This window comes from Canis aureus, chromosome 32 (assembly GCF_053574225.1).
Source record: "Canis aureus isolate CA01 chromosome 32, VMU_Caureus_v.1.0, whole genome shotgun sequence".
NCBI classification, from domain to species: Eukaryota; Metazoa; Chordata; class Mammalia; order Carnivora; family Canidae; genus Canis; species Canis aureus.
In genome coordinates, this window is record NC_135642.1 from 37,209,877 (window position 1) to 37,227,358 (window position 17,482).

General features: G+C 50.8%; 1 protein-coding gene across 1 annotated transcript in view; it reads right to left on the bottom strand.

Annotated features, from left to right (window-relative positions):
• Window positions 1-15,418, bottom strand: part of ITGA11 (integrin subunit alpha 11) — a 113,406-nt gene extending 97,988 nt beyond the window's left edge. Inside the window, exon 1 of the mRNA XM_077881646.1 lies at window positions 15,322-15,418. Within this exon, the coding sequence (XP_077737772.1) occupies window positions 15,322-15,373 (52 nt within the window). The 5' untranslated portion in view covers window positions 15,374-15,418. The remainder of the gene's footprint in view (window positions 1-15,321) is intronic.
• Between the last annotated feature and the right edge of the window lie 2,064 nt (window positions 15,419-17,482).

Here is a 17,482-nt window from a genome sequence, read left to right on the forward strand (position 1 = left end):
TATGGCTCATTCAAGTTTAATACTAGAGCCTGAACTTGCCCAGAGGTCATCACCTGCGGGCCAAGGCTTCTTCATTACCTCTGACTCAGAGGGGGAGTGAGAGTTGTAATCCAGCCCTAGGGGTTGGTTTCCACATCTGTAACACTCAGGGTTGGTTCGGACTGGTCCATTTGGGCCAAGTCATGGCTGGTTTCAAGCAGCCTCTCCTAAATAATCAGTAAGGAGTGGGGTAAGCCTAATGCTCTATCAGCCATGAACCCCTCTGTGTGAATTAGTTCACACTTGTTCTACTGTCCAGCGGGCTGAGCAGAGCCACGGTTGGGAGAAAAGGGGGTGCTGGCTGGTGTGACCTGCCTGAGGTAGTGTCACCCCCCTGAGCAGGGTGTGTGTTGGCACTGGGAGGATGGTGTGATGCTATGTAGAGGAGGACGGAGTAAGAGAGAAGCCGGTGAACAGTGCCCACTGTCCCAGGGGCCAGGCAACCTTGTAGAGAGTGGAGGTACTCCCCCGCCACATCCCACCTTTCTCCCTCCCACTCACCCATCCCTGCACCAATTCCAGACTAGCCCCATGCTCAGCAAAGCTTTGACCTGGGCTCTGGTTCCACATAAAACTCCCTTCTCCTTCATGACTGGGGCCCCCTGGGTAGACCCCTCTTCCCTGGCCCACCCCCATCAGCAGTGGGGACCAGCCCAGTGGGGCCTCTGCCAAGTCAAGCAGCCCAAGTCAAGCAGCCCAGCATAAGCCCTGGGGTGGGCTAAGCACAAGGGCAAACGGCCACTCCTGTGCCTGGACACACCCGCCAGCTCCTCTAGACTCCTCCCGGAGAACACCATGGGGTCCTGGCCCTTGACAAAGCCTTGATCAAACCTCCAAGGCGAGAGAGCCAGGGCAAATCATGCCACAGATGAAAAGAATCCAGATCTGTTTCATAAAAATCCCCCAGTCAAACCTAACCTGGTCCCACTTCAGCTCTGCATGAGTAGGGACGGGGGCATCTGTCCTTCCTGAGCACTGCACAGTATAAGCCAGTGGCCCCCATGGCGTCGTGGGTGAGAAACGTTTACTTGGGACAAGAGTGAACTTTACAACTTGACTACTCATGCTTTTATTTAATGGGTATTAAAAAGTTATAAGCCAATGAAAGCTTAGGTTTCATGGCAATTATTGCTCAGGATTGGGGTAAATAAAAAATTAAACTGATTTAAAGTCCATTTAGAGAACATAATTAAGTGAAAACAGTCAGCGTGTTGCACAGACACGGCCAAAGTCATGTGGGCGGTACACGGAAAGAAGGAAAGAGGTGGGCTCTGAAATGATCCAACCTGGGCTTGGATCCTGGTTCTCTTGTTTGGTGGTGGTTGTGTGACCTTGGGCAAGTCACATAAACCTCTCGGGATTGTAGTCACTGGAGTCAGGCTGCCTTGGGTTCAAATCCCAGGCTGTGACTTTATATCCTGGGTGATCTTGGACAAGCTACTTAAACAGCACTCCTTTAATAGGATTATTGAGAAGATGAGTGCTTGGAACAAAGCCTGATTCACAGAAGCCCTTGATGAATGTATCGATATTGCTAAATATAATACAGGAACCTTTACTCAGCAACTCATCCAGGCCAGACATTTTGGGATAATCGGTATCACTTCTAACTTTTCATACTAACCCTACCTGGGAGGCATTACAATTTCCATCACACATTCTAAAGAGAAGAAGGGACTTGCTCTAGGTCACATGCTTCCTAAGTGTCAGGGCCAGAACTCACACCCCAAGTCACTGCAAAGTGCCCCTCATATGAACCTCATTGGGCTCAGACTCAGTGTCTCCACCTGTACAATGAGTTCTGTGGCACCTCCCAAGCCCCCCGGGGGGCATTCTGGTCTGGTGGTGCCCAGGGATTGGACCGTAACCTGGGGTCTACTGTTAAGTCCCTGCCATCTTCTCTGAGCACTTCCAGCTCCTCCTCGGGGACTAAATGACATGGTCGCATCCTGCGGTACATGGATGATGTCTGAATCACCACCCTTTTGTGGGAAACGAAGCATTTTGAACTTGTCCTCCACCCGCCTTGTTTCCTGGGAAGTCCCATCATATACGTGGGTTTGTACTGTGTAGAAACAAGGCCTTTCCCAGGTCTCCTCGTGTCCTGCTGGAGTCACAGTAATAATGCTGAACAGCACAGGGCCAGCTGGGCCGACCTGGGCTGCCTGCTGTGAACTGCTGGGCCCCTTTCAAGGCCCTCCTCCCTTTAACAGGCCCTCTTCCACCTCCTTGGCCAGCCCTCCTACGAATGCCACTGGCCTGTTCTTGTCCGGAAAGAAAGCTTTTATTTATTTTTAAGGATTTTATTTATTCACGAGACACACACAGAGAGGCAGAGACATAGGCAGAAGGAAAAGCAGGCTCCCTGCTGGGAGCTCCCAGGACCCCAGGACCCCAGGACCCCGGGATCACCACCCGACCTGAAGGCAGCTGCTCGACTGCTGAGCCACCCAGGTGCCCCTGGAAGGAAAGCTTTTAACAGGATAACAAATGGCCATGGGAAGGTCAGGTGGAGCGCCCTACCCAGGGGCCTGGCATTCTAAGGCAGGTGATTGGAAAGAGAGTGATTGTAACCTCGGAAGGGACTCATTGAGGGGATTTCAGGTGATGGGGGAGTTGGGGCTGGGCGAGTCTTCATTGATTGGTTCATTCATTCCACAATTATTTGTGGCTTGTCTCCTCCACCAGACACTGCTCTGGAGCTCAGGCTACAGCAAAACACAGCATAGGAGAATCCTTGCTCTCATGATTACATCCTGTTGGAGGAGACTGACCATAGACAAGGTGGAGAAACTGTTACGTAGGTAACAATTAACAGATGAGAAATAGCCTCCGAGAGGTTGAGGCAGGGAAGGGTGTTCTTGTCGGCAGGAGCACACAGGGGGAGGTTGAACGTTTCACTGGGGGTGCCACCAAAGGCCTCCATGGGAGGGTGGTGTTGGGGTGAAAGCCTGAAGGAAGAGACAGGAGCCCTTTGGTGAGGAGCATTCCGGGCAGAGGGAAGGGCAAGTGCAAAGCCTGAGATGCTCGGTGCGTGCAAGAACCTTCCAGAGACTGTGGAGGTGGAGCAGAAGGAGCAAGTGGGGGAGGAGTCGAGGATGAGGTCAGGAAGGCAGGGGAAGCCAGATCACAAGGGGCCTCTTACTCAGAGGAAGAAGCGAGCCCTGGAGGGCCTGGGGCAGAGCAAGGACGTGACATGATCTGACCTACATTCTAGCCGCATCCCTTGGCCAACTGTCCCCTCGAGGGACAAGGCGGATGCCAGGAGACCAGTCAGGTGGCTGTTGCCACAAGCCATGGGAGCCTTTCTGGGTGCCTCCCAGTGGCCCCCCGGGCCCCTGTCCTTCTCCTGGCCTCAGTCCTCCAGGCCGAATGAGTGGAGATGGGTAGGCAGAGGGCAGCCCGGAGCTTTCAGAGCGCGGTGATGTGGGACCAGTGGAACTCTCTAGGCTGGGGTGTGGCGGGGGAGAGCGAGTCTTAGGATGAGCTAGAAGGCAGCTGAAAAGAGAAAAGAGCCGGGATGATCTTGGTGACAATGTGGCTACATTCGGGACCATCGGTGAGGCCTCTTCCCGAGCCTGCCAGCGTCTCTGCCCCTGGCTGGCCTCACCGTCAGCAGCAAGCACATTCCACAGCTGATGCTTGGCTTGTGGTCTGGCCTGGCCCTCTCCTTGGTTTATTCTGCTCTGAAAGGCTTTTAAAATAAAAATCTGGGTTCTCTTTAAGTTTGGGGCATGAATCACTGCTTCTGGGCCCGGGAAGGGGATGGAAGGTGGGAGGCCCCATCTGCGGGTGCTCCGTCTCACTTGGGGCCTGTGTGTCACTAAGCACGATTATGTGAGCGGCTCCCAATCAAAGCTCTCGGGATATGGACACCCTTCCAAGCTCCCAGCCAACCTTTCCAGCTGCCTGGGGGCCCCCGCCACCTGCCCCAAGAGCCCTATGAGGTCGACCTGTCTAGATCAGACTTGACTTCCTCTCGTAACCTCTTCTGCTCAGGCCAGCGACATCACTCCTCTTCCTCCATCTCACTGCACATAAACCCATTGAAGGACAGGGTGCATCTCCTGTCTTTTACTCACTAGAGCCTAGCACGGGGCCTGGCTCATACAGGCTACTGTGTTAGGACCTCCTGGGGGGGGGTGGCGGTTGTGTGTGTGGGAATCATGTGCAGAGAAACGGAAAACATCTATCTTGCCCTTCCATATCTATTTCCTTGGAGAGGCGGTGCTTCCATATTTGATACATATGAACTGAGCACCTGCTATGACACTGTGTGAGGGCAGGGGACACAGGGGCCCTCAGTCCAGTGGGGGAAGGTGTTCAGGCAATGGCAATACTGTGTGGTGCATGAAGTGCAGGGTGTCTTGAGATCGTATGGGTCTCCGAGGTCAGATTGAGGGGGTAAGGTGAGGCTGCCAGGAGGAATTGGTGCCCCAGTAGAGACCCAAAGAATGAGTAACAGGCAGCCAGGAGAAAGGAGGAGGGGGGATGGGAACTAAGGAACCACATGAGTGAGGCCAGAGAGAGCTGGTGTGTCAGAAAATCTAAGAAGCTCAGTCTGGTGGGGGTGCTATAGGAGTGTGCAGGTGTGGGTGCATGTGATGCTGCTCGAGGTGAGTCCTGAGCACAGGCCAGGGCTGGCTCCTCAGGATCTGGTTAGCTCTATTACAGTCTGGACTCGACCTAATGGCAATAGGGAGCCATTGAAGGTTCTTAGCAGGAGAGTCACACTACTTTGTGTTTTGGCATTACTCTGGCTGCTGCTGAGAAAGATCTGATGGATGTAAACAAGAGAGACAATGACACCTGAGCTGGGCTGGAGCCTCAGGGAGCTCCCAGGGCCCTCCTGCTTTGCCTACAGGTCCCTCTTCCTGATGGAGCATCCTTTCCCATCCCACCTGGGCTTCGCTTGGGCTTTACCTGGGCCCCATCTGGAAATGCTGGCTTCTTGGGTGTGCAACCTGTGCAATTGCTCAGGGCCTGACACTCAGAAGGGCCTTTGCTTGGTCTAATGCTCTGCTGTGGCCATCCTGGAATTCTTCATCTTTTTAAACAAGGAGCCCTGTGTTTTCATTTTGTACTGGGCTCCATAGATTATGTAGCTGGTCCTGTAGGTGTGGAAAATGGTATAAATAAACTCAGAGAAGAGCCCTATCTACAGATTATTTATGGGACTTTATGATTGCCACCAATTACTGGATCTGAGGGGCTATCACCTCCAGGGAAGGACAAATTCTAGTAAAGGAAGGGAAGATGGGCATTGCTTTGTCACCTTTCTGGCAGGAGGAGGAGGCAGTGGTCTGAGGTTCTGGGGGTGGCCAGGCTGAGAGGGAGAACTGTGGAGACTGGGGACACACCCAGATGTCTATAGGGAATGACTTCAATGATCTTATCTCACTTGCTTACCAGAGATATAGAAATTCTACCATTAGAACTTCATTCCTTTGGCTGAAGCATTGGTTGCTCCTTAAATTAGGTGTAGCAGATTAGATTCTTAACCTCCTCTTTGGCCAGAAGACCTGCCCCTGAGTTCCCATGTGACCTTGGGAAAACCTTGAAAAGCCTCAATTTCTCCATCTATCTAATGGACATAACCCCCTTGGCAGGGCTGCTAAGCCTCATCTGGCCCCCCTCTTGATAGAATGAACATATGGGAATGCTCATCAGGATCTGCACCCACTAGCTCATTTTATGTTTTTTTTTCCAAGATCTTCCTGAGGCACAGTTTTCCCAATCTGCAAAGAAATAGACCCAGGAAATCTGCAGGGTCAGGATTTCTGATAGCCTGGTGATGCTGCTGGAGGAAGAAAGCTGTCAGCCCCAGCTGCAGAGGCAGGAGCCCCTTCTCTGTGTCATCCTGTTTGGAATCCTGGAGTACGTTGCTATAGCAACTTGCCTAACTCACCCCACATGCCACGTGGAAAAACCTCTGTCTGCTTTAGCACATCACCCAAGCCACAGACTGGCTTCTCCTAAGTTATAGGATGAGGCCGCCATCATCCACAAGGGCTGGAGTAGGATGCCTCTGAGGGGCAATGGACTAGCGGGCTGAGTGGCTAGATCACGCGAAGGGCAGGTCCCCTGGCTCATATAAATGGTCTGCTTGGTTGGTCTCTGTGCCTGACATTCCACCAAGAGCCCTTGGCTTCTAAAGAAGGTGCAGCCCGGTTAAAATGTAGATCCCAGGATCCCTGGGTGCCTCAGTGGTTTAGCACCTGCCTTCAGCCCGGGGTATGATCCTGGAGTCCCAGGATCGAGTCCCGCATCGGGCTCCCTGCACGGAGCCTACTTCTCCCTCTGCCTGTGTCTCTGCCTCTCTTTCTTTCTCTCTGTCTCTCATGAATAAATAAATAAAATCTTAAAAAAAAAAGTAGATCCCTTCTGGTAGGACACATGAAGTTGTCATCACTCACCAGTGCTCTTTAGCATGAATTACCTCATTAGGTCTGGGGTTCAGAGGGTTTGATTGGGGAATAGGAGCAGAGATTTGCTCAGCCTGGATCCTCAGGCTGGACTAGAGAGGGAGCCCAGGGACCGGTGCAGTGTGGTCCAGAGTAGTGGGCACCTGGGGACAGGAAGTAGAGCCTCTCTTGGCCCTGAGCTGGGAGGTAAGGGAAGGAGAACAGCTCCCACCTTCCGAGGCACCATGTGAGCACCGCTTCTCACCAAGCCAGCATCTTGACTGACAAGAAGGGAGTTGCCACTCCCGAGCTGGTGTCCCTGTGCGGGTGGCCAACCGAGTGCTGGTCTCATTTTCCCCGAAGATCGCTCTTTCAGCAAGAGTATCTTATTCATCTTTCTATGTTTTCCAGGCCCATTTCCCAAAGAAATATCATGAATGGATTAAGTAAGAGCTGCGGCTTTGATGTCAGACGATCCTGACACTACCTCTTACTCTATTGGCATGACCTTGGATGAGCCGTTAACTTCTGATGTGTAACCTGGTGATCGCGGTAGTGACCTCATGCAGCAGTAGCCAGGCCTGAGATGGGAGATGGTGGCTCACACAGCGGCTGGCATCAATCAGATAATAATAAGTGATGAGAAGGGTAATAACTGGGACTGTTAGCTGAGGGCTGACCCGGTGCCGCCAGATGCTGTTCTAAGCACTTGATAGGAATGAATCATGTACAGATCATCTAACATCTAGCACATGTCAGCGTGTGAAGTCATTGTTCTCCCCATTTTACAGATGAAGGAAAATGAGGCCCAGAGGGGCTTCTCCAGGATCACTCACGGAGAAAGGATTTGGATCCAGGCAGTGAGCTGCACATGGTGATTATTACTGCTGCTCAGGAAGCATGTAGGTGAAGAAAGAAATGAGGGACAGAGACAGGGAGGCAGTGTGACCACCCTGACTTTTTCTTCCAGGTCGGACTTTATTCATGTTGTGACTCAGGTCATAAGAACACAGTACAAAAGCCCTACATGGGATGTTTTGGGAGCTTATTTGTTTGGGGGTTACAAGATAACCAACTGCAGTCTCTCTCCTCTCCTCTCCTCACTGGTAACAAATGTCTGGGCTTTCAGCTGCTTCCACTAAGAACTTGTACAGTTAGGATTTACGTGATGGGGGTTGGGTATGGTTCCCACCTGGATCACAGTTCCCTATAGCAAGCACTCCATACTGAAAGCATGTGGGTGTCTTTGGAGCTCTCAATTGTTTGGGGGAAGATAGTTCCAAATGGTTTTCAATCCTTGATGATAGCCCGCAGTTTGGTGGTAGTGGCGGGGGATAGGGGCATTAAGTGATGAGGATCAGCAGAAGTACCATTATGAAATGTGTTAGCGCATGTTTAAAGCTTGTTTTGTAGCTGACTTTCTCTGAGTCTGCTAGATGCCATCACATACCACAACATGATAAAGGTCACATAACAAACCCAGAGCCAACCTCTTACCCAACAGTGGAAAGCCTTCCCTCTAAGATTAGAAACAAGACAAGGGTGCCCAACTTTGCCACCCTTATCCAACATAGCACCCACAATCCTAGCTACGGTAATCAGACAAGAAAAAGAAATAAAAGGCATCTCAGTTGATAAAGAAGTAAAGCTGTCACTATTTGCAAATGACATGATACATATAGAAAACCATAAAGAGTCCACCAAAAAAATCTAGTAGAGCTAATAAATGAATTTAGCAAAGTTGCAGGATATAAAATTAATAATCATAAATCTGTTGTATTTCTGTAAACTAATAATGAACCAGCCGAAAGAGAAATTAAGAAAATTATCCCATTTGTAATTGTATCATATAGAATAAAATACCTAGGAATAAATTTAACCAAGGAGGTGACAGAACTGTACTCTGACAGCTATAACATGAATGATAGAGATTGAGGATTGGGGCACCTGAGTGGCTCAGTCGATTAAGCATCCTACTCTTGATTTTGGCTCAGGTCATGACCTCAGGGTCCAGAGATTGAGCCCTGTGTTGGGCTCCATTCTGGGCATGGAGCTTGCTTAAGATTCACTCTTCTCACACTGTTAGTGGGAATGAGAATTGGTGTAGCCACCCTGGAAAACAGTATGGAGGTTCCTCAAAGAGTTAAAAATAGAACCACCCTGCAATCCGGCCATTGCACTACTAGGTTTTTATCCAAAGGATACAAAGGATATAGTGATTCAAAGGGGCACATTCACATCAATGTTTATGGCACCAATGACCACAACAGCCAGAGCCAGACTATGGAAAGAGTCCAGGTGTCCTTTGACAGATGAATGGATAAAGAAGATGTGGTATATATATCTATATCTATATCTATATCTATATCTATATCTATAGATATATATATATTACTCAGTCATCAAAAAGAATGAAATCTTGCCATTTTCAATGACATGGATGGAACTACAGGTTATAATGCTAAATGAAAAAATCAGTCAGAAAAAGACAAATATATGATTTCACTCACATGTGGAATTTAACAAACAAAACAGATGAACATAGGGGAAGGGAAGGAAAATAAAATAAGATAAAAATGGAGACAGAGGCAAACCAAGAGACTCTTAACTTTAGGAAGCAAACTCAGGGTTGCTGGAGGGGAGGTGGGTAGGGGGAGAGGGTAACTTGGTGATGGTCATTAAGGAGGGCACTTGATGGAATGAGGACTGGGTGTTATGTGCAACTGATGAATCACTAAGTTCTACCCTGAACTAACAATACGAATAATAAATACTAATAAATAATACTAATAAAACTAATAGTACACTGTGTGTTAACTAAATTGAATTTAAATGAAAAATTAAAATAATAAACTTTTAAAAAATTCTCCTTCTCTTTCTCTGCCCTTCCCCTCTTTCTCTCTCCCTCTCTCCAAATAAAAAAGAGAGAGAGAGATTGAGGATGACACAAGTAAGTGGAAAGATATAGCATATTCATGAATTGGAAGAATTAATATTGTTAAAATGCCCATATTACCCAAAGTGATCTATAGTTTCAGTGTAATCCCTATCAAAATACCACTAGCATTTTTCACAGAACTAGAATAATCCTAAAATCTGTATGGAGCCACAAAAGACACAAAAAACAAAGCAATCTTGAGAGAGAAGAGCAAAGATTGAGGCATCACAATCCCGATTTCAAACTAGACTACAAAGCTGTAATGATAAAAACCGTATAGTACTGGCACAAAGATAGACACATAGATCAATGGGACAGAACAGGGAGCCCAGAAATAAACCCATACTTATATGGTCAATTAATCTATGACAAAGGAGGCAAGAATATACAATGAGGGAAAAGATAGTTTCCTTAATAAATGGTGTTGGGAAAACTGGAAAGCTATAAGAAAGAAAGAAAGAAAGAAAGAAAGAAAGAAAGAAAGAAAGAAAGAAAGAAAGAAAGAAAGAAGAAAGGAAGGAAGGAAGGAAGGAAGGAAGGAAGGAAGGAAGGAAAGAAAGAAAGAAAGAAAGAAAGAAAGAAAGAAAGAAAGAAAAGAAAAGAAAGAAAGAAAGAGAAAAAGAATGAAAGAAGAAAGAGAGAGAAAGAGGGAGGGAGGGAGGTAGAGAGGAACTATACCACTTTCTTACACCACATACAAAACAAACTTACAATGGATTAAATGTAAAACCTGAAACCATAAAACTCCTAAAGAAAAACATAGGCAGTAAACTCCCAACATCGGTCTTAGCAATATTTTGGGGGATCTGTCTCCCAAGGCAAGGACAACAAAAGCAAAAATAAATAATTGGGACTACATCAAACTAGAAACTTTTGCACAGTGAAGGAAACCATCAATGAAATGAAAACTATCAACATCTACCAACTGGGAGAAAATAGTTGCAAATGATATATCTGACAAGGGATTAAAACTCAAAATATATATGAAGTCATACAACTCAATATCAGAAAAACCAAACAGCCTGATTTTAAAATGGGCAGAGAAACTGAATAGACACTTTTCCAAAAACGGCATCCAGATGGCCAATGGGCACGTGAATAAATGCTCAGCATCACTCATTGTCAGGGAAATGCAAATCAAAACCACATTGAGCTATCACCTCACACCTGTCAGAATGGCCAGCATTAAAAAGACATGAAATAACACATGTTGGTGAGGATGTGAAGAAGAAAAAGGAACCCTCGTGCCCTGTTGGTGGGAATGCCAACTGGTGCAGCCACTGTGGAAGACAGTACAGAAGTTCCTCAAAAAATTAAAAATAGAGCTACCCTATGACTCAGTAATTCTACTATTGGGTATTTACTCCCTGAAAATGAAAACATTAATTCAAAAAGATAAATGCCCTCCCATGTTCATTGCAGCATTATTTACAATAACCAAGACATGGAAGCACCCTAAGGTCCATTGATGGATGAATGGATAAGGAAAAGGTAGCAGATGCACACACTGGAGTATTTCTCAACCACAGAAAATAATGAAAACTTGCTATTCACAACAACATGGATGATACCTAGGGGGTGTTGCACTAAAGGGAAATAAGTCAGGCAGACACCAACACCTTATTATTTCATTTGCAGGTGGAGTCTAGAAAAAGCAACGAACAAACAACATAAAATGGAAACAGACTTATAAATAATAACAGAGAATAAGCTGGTTTGCCAGAGGGGAAGGGGCAGGAGGGGTGGACGAAAGAGGTAAATGGTATTAAGAGGTACAAGCTTCCAGTTATAAAATAAGTAAGTCACGGAGATGGAAAGTACAGCACAGGGAATCTCATCAATAGTACTGTAGCAACTTTGAGTGGTGACAGGTGGCAACTACTTACCTCCATGGGCATTTCCTACTGTATATATATTGAATCATCATGTCCCAACCTGGAGCTAATATTGTATATCAATTCTACTTCTAGTTAGAAAACAATCCCTACCATTAAAAAAAAAAAAAAAAAAAAAAAAGGGCCAGGCCAGCTCAGAAGAAAGTTTTGTTCTAAGCAATGAGGGGAGAGGATGGAAAGGAAGTTCCCTGCTGTTGAAAGAAGCTTCCATTACAGAAAGAGCTTCAGAGAGGTCAAAATGAAGGTGAGTCACCGTCTGAGTGCCTTAAGGCCCACGGCGCCCGCCGTGTGTGTAGGCTGGGACAAGGACAACAGCAAGGAGACAGCCAATGTCTGTGGTTCCATGGTGGGGTAGAGATGGGCTCTGATGTATAAAGAGAAAGAAGGTGAGACTCCACTCTTGTCCCACCAGCGCCCCCAGGGCTTCTACATGGAAGGATCCAGAAGCTCCTCAGCTAAAGGTAGCTGAGAGGTTTGGTTGACAAACTCCCAGCAGGGGGGGCAGTGGAGGGGGAGGGCAGAGTGACAAGCTTCATCTCTTTCTCTGCTCTTCCAAAGCCAAAGAGCAGGGCTTGGACCTTTATAGGCTTTGCACACTCATGGTGCCCTAATACGGTACTTTCTCCAGACAAGGTTTTCCTGCTGAATAAGACTCCTACTCACAGGGACACATGAGGGCCATGCTGCACGGTACGGTTCTTATGTGCTCCACAAGATGCCATAAGACACTCACTCTGAGATCCCATTGGTTTCGTGACAGCCTCAGTGGCAGAAAACATCTCTGAGTTCCATTATGATCAAGTCTTGGGGCCAGGTCTTTGGGAGAGGAGCTGGAAAAGTTTGGGTTTATTGGGGCCTAGGCACGTATGCCCCTCCTGGGCCTCCCATACCCCAGCACTTCCTTTATGCTTCTCTTAGGGACTTGGGTTTGACAGTTACATCTCCGTGCATCCTTACATCCCTTAGTTGAGTACTGCTGTTGCTGATGATGACGGAGAAGAGAGACAACCTCCTTGAATGCTTAATACGTGCTGGAGCTTTCCAAGCACTTTATTTGCACTGATTCATTTAGTCTTTGGATAACTGTAAGTTATCCAAAGTCTGTAAGTTCCATTATTTTCATCCCCATTTTGCAGGTCAGAAAGCTGAGGCACAGAACCATTTAGTAATTTGTCAAGAGCACAGACTCCAGGCAGTGAGACCCCCCCAGGGCCTTCACCCCTACCCTGTGCATGATCTCACCCTGTGCCTTTATGGAGGCTGGCAGCTTACAGGTGCTCAGTAAAGACTGAGTTTTTAAAGAATCATCACTCACCCGGACACCTGGGTGGCTCAATCACTTCAATGTCCCACTCTTGGTTTCAGCTCAGGGTCCTGAGACTGAGCCTCGTGTGGGGCCCTGTGCTTAGTAGGGAATCTGCTTTCCCTTCTCCTCTCCTTCTGCCCCCCCCTCCCACCCACTTACTCTCTCTAAAATAAATAAAACCTTAAAAAAAAAAAAAAGAATCCTCATTCATCAACCCTAACTACAGTTGTGTTATGATACAAACTTCCTATCAATGGATCTGCTTTCTCTGGATGTCAGCTACAAAAGTCTTTGGATTTGTCTATTTCTTTTTCTTTTTTTCTTGCTTTCTTGATAGTTTTGCTCACCCACCACCCTGCCCAGCCTGTAGCAGAAGCTCTGGCAAGACAGGGGCTCTGAACTCATAATGGCTTCAATACAGACTCACTCCCAACTTGGCCTGTGACAGGTCCCCTGTTCCCCTGCTCAGCCAAACCGCACCGTCACCGGCAGGCAAGCTTCCTGGTAATCCTCACATTGAATCCATGTGATACAGTTGGGAGACTGACATAAGTCTTGCTCTGAAGCCAGGGGAATGGGCCCATCGACATCGAGACCTTTCCAATTTTCAGAGTCCAAACTAGGTCACCCTTGTGGTTTTGAAATATCCACCTCTTTGTTCTTTAATTTGTCCCAGGAAATAACACTCTAACTTACAAACCATCCTACTTGTAGAGCCTTTCCACACTCCTACAAGACCCTGTTGAAAGGATACCTCCTCCTTCAGGAAGCCTCCCTTGCTAATCCTAGTGAAACTGAACATCTCTTGTTTGAACCACAGCCCTTAGACTTCTCTGCATCTTTCACTCTCTGATCCTTCTATTTTGCTTGCCCTGGCCTTGCCTTATTCCCGGCTCCAGGCAAGGCCCAGATTGCACACATACTTGGTCCCCACCCCCAGTTCCTTGCAAGCAGATGTCGTTCCAACATTGATTGATATGTTTAATGAATCCCATACTTTAAGAACCCAAACTGACCAGACATAACTCAAGGGTGGTTTTCTCCATATAAAGGGAATTCTGAGTCACAGATCCTGTCCCTGTCCCTCACCCCCACTCCCCTAGCACACACACCCCCACCCCCATTCCTGCTTGAGTAACAACAACATTAGCAACCATTGCTTCTGTCCTGCTGTGCACCAAGCCCTGCATTAAGGACTGTTCCGACAGGGCCTCGCTTTATTATCTGGAGAACTTTATGAACTCCGTCTGAATTTCTCTCCCTTCTGCAGAGAAGGAAACCTGTGGAGGGATTGCATAATGCACCCAAGGTTGTACAGCTAGTGGGCAGCAGAGCCAGCAGCGGAGCTATGCTCTGATTTCAAAGACTTCACTCTGAGCTTCCTGAGGTCTCACTGACTCCAGCCCCTAAGGCAGCCACTCCAGCTCAGGCTCTGGTGGGGTGGTTCCTCTGTTGGAGTCACACGGGAGGGAGCGCATTTCCCTTTCCTAGGGTTGGATCTCCTGATCTGAAGACAGCTCCTGGAGCTTCCCTCCCAAGTGGTCTGGAGTGGGCTTCACGCCCTCCTGCAGCTGGTTTCTAGATGTCTACTGGCCTGGTGGCAGCCCTCCCCTTGCCCTCCCCAACGCCCCCTTCCCCCAACAATTTAAAGCGTTAATGTTTATTTTGTGGCTCTACGATCCGGACTGAACTCCAGCAGCCAGAGACTCTTTCAACTACAGGCCCTCCCAGAAGCTCAGCTGTAGATCGTGGGAGTGGGGGTGGGGGGGTGCACTTGTTTCCGGGGTACCCGGGACCAGAGGGGAGTCAGCCCGGGCTGGGGGGTCACCACCTGTGCTTCCCGACGGCTCCTCTCCATCTGCCCCTCGGTACTGGCCGCAGCCCCAGCCCCAGCCTGGAACTCAGGAGGAAGGGGAGGCCAGGCCGGGCGGCCGGTCCCCGCGGCGGGCGCTGGGCAACCCCCCTGCCCCCGGCCCTCGGCTGCGCAAAGGGGAGGCCCCAAAGTTGTCGCCGCGGGGAGAACCGAGCCGCCCGGAGCTGCGGGTGCGGGCCGGGCCGGCGGGCGGGGAGCGGAGAAGCCCAGGCTGGGCGCCCAGGGCGCAGAGCGCAAGGCTGGCCTCCGGCTGCCCGTCGTGCGCCCCGCGGGACCCCGGGTCCCCGCCGCGCCCCGACACCTGGATTGCATTAGGCGGGCGGCGCGCGTCTCGGCCACGGCGGCTTCCCCAGGTTTATTGAATAATTGCATAAATCCGAGCGCGGGTTGCCCCGTCCCTACCCCAAGGGTCAGGTACCGAGGTGGGGGGTGGGGGGGGGGCGTCGGGCGACCTCGCCACCGCCTGGGGGCCGCCGTCCTGGGGCTTCGTGCGTCCCCGGCCCAAGGGACTCAGCTCAGCTCGCGGCGCCCAGGTCCCCCCGCCGCCCGGCGCCCCGGGGCCGCAGTGTCAGGCCCCCCCCACTTCAGGCGGCGCCCTCCGCGCGTCCGGCCCCCCCCCCCAGCCCGGTCCACGCGCCCTCCGCGCTCCCGGGACGCCCGAGTGTCCCCGGCGGGGCCCCCGGGGTGGCCAGCCCCGCGCGCGGCTCTTCCCAGCTCTTCCCCCCGCGCCCAACTCCCGGCTCCCCGTCCCCAGGCGCGCCTCCCTCTCCGCGGAGCCACGTCCCGGGGGACCCCCGTGCGCCCCGCGGCCGAGCTCCGACGCGGCCAGGGGCGCCCACGGGACGCAGAGGCAAAGGGGCACGTACCTGGCCCCAGGCTGAGCGCCCAGGCCACCAGCAGGGCCCTGGGCAGGTCCATGGCGCGGGGCGCGGGGCGCGGGGCGCGGGGCGCGGGGCGCGGGCGGGGGGCGGGCGGCGGCTCCTCGCGGGCGCCCCGAGCCTGCACTGCGCCGCGCGCCCGGCTCCCTGACAGCCCGGCTCCCGCGGAGGAAGTGGGAGGGCTCGCGCGCGGGGAGGGGCGCGGACACGCTCGCCCGCGGGCTCCCGGCCAGTCCCGGCCGCTCCGCCACCTGGGCCGGCGCCCGCACCCCGCGCCCCACCGCGCCCCACCGCGCCCCCGCCGTCCCGGAGACCCCCCCAGAGCCACCGCGGCGCCCCCTCCACGCTGCGCCGCCAAACCCCAAGCCTCTGCAGGAAAAGTGGTTTCTGTTCCCATGTCCCGGAGGGAAGAGCTTCACGGAGCTCGGAGGGGTAGCTCAGGGGACCCCGGGGACCCCGGCCACGACTCAGGTCTCACTTGGCCCAGGGGAGCGGATGTCCCTCCAGTGTCAATTCTGAGACATCCCCCTGCCTGGACGCACCCGGGGGGCTTGGAATGGAAAGGCCCCAGGGCTTCTTCGGACCCTAGAATACATGCAGAGCGTCCCCCCAACGCCACCCTGTCTGCCCTTCCTACTTCCTACCCGAGGCGCCCCAACACAACCAGGAGGATGGGGTGCCGGCTCCTACAACGGCAAAGCTCTTCTTTGGAATGCAGCCACCTTCCTTCCCAGTAGCTCTAACCCCTGACAAGGAAATCCGATGCACATTTGTTGCACAGACTTTAAATCAGGTCTTGGACCCCAATGGGTGAACGTGGAGGCTGGCCTTGTCCGGCAAGGGAGAGAGCTGAGGTAGAGGGTGGGGTGGCTCAGGTGAGGAAAGCTAGAGCGCAGGCCCCACATCACTATGTCAGGAAGGCCTCCCTTCACCACTTTCCCAAATCCGGATCCGTACCAGGGTGCGTGCTCGCTCACTCTCTCTTTCCATCTCTCTCTCTCCTTCATTGTGCTTAGTAGAGGAACTATACATCCGCTAGTATAATCATTTGATAAACTTTTCTTTCCTTGTCCAGACCCAAAATCCCATTAAGGTCGAAATCCCTGTTAGGTTCACAACAGAGCACTCAGCCCTCAGCGCCCAGGGACATAGTAAGTGGATCGATGACCAGGCAGGTGAGCACAGGAAACGTGAGGTGCACAGAACCAAGAATCTCCTGTCTGGAAGGGACTGGAAGGACTTCCTAGAGGGGTTGACATTCAGGCTGGGTCCTGGAGGTTGAGGTGGGCTTTGAGAAGACCCAGGTTCATGCAAGTATAGTAATGGGTGTTGCACCTGCCTCCCCAACATTGCTCTCTTCTTGCTAGCTACCCTGGTTTTCATTTTGGTAACCTCACCTCTCCCACTCGGCCACAGACTTTGGGGAAAGCTGATTCCATCTCTGGGAGGGGTGTGTGTGTGTGTGTGTGTGTGTGTGTGTGTGTGTGTTTTGGGGGAGGCATGTGGTTTAGGCTGAAGTGAATCAGTGTATTGTCATCCCCTGGCCATAGTTTAAGAAAAGGAAACGTGACAAAAGAAAAAGGTTTTCTAGGAAACAAGCTTTTTGGATCTTCTTTTTTTCTTTTTTTTTTTTTTAAGATTTTATTTATTTATTCATGAGAGACACACAGAGAGGGAGAGACATAGGCAGAGGGAGAAGCGGACTCCCTGCAGGGAGCCCGAAGTGGGACTCGATCCCAGGACCCCGGGATCATGCCCTGAGCCAGAGGCAGACTCTCAACTGCTGAGCCACCCAGGTGCCCCTTCGCTCTTCTAAAAGGACCCCTAGAGTGAATGAAGGGAGGAATATGAATTCACTAACTCATCCTCCCTTCTCCTACTCCCACATCCCCTCCCAGGCTGAGACAAAGGATCATGAAAGCCCACAAGTTGATAAGGGGTTAGGGTGGGGAAGTGAGAGCTGGCCTTGGGATGATGAGGCGGATAGATGCTGGATGACAGAACAAAGCACCCAAGTCCAGGAAGGTCTTGTTGAGCCCCTGAATCACGCCACCCCATCAGCCTGTTCCCTGGAGGATTTTCCAGTCCTATGACCTTTATTGTGGAAGCGGGCCTGAGTCAGGATGCCTTGAACTTAGAGCATCCTAAC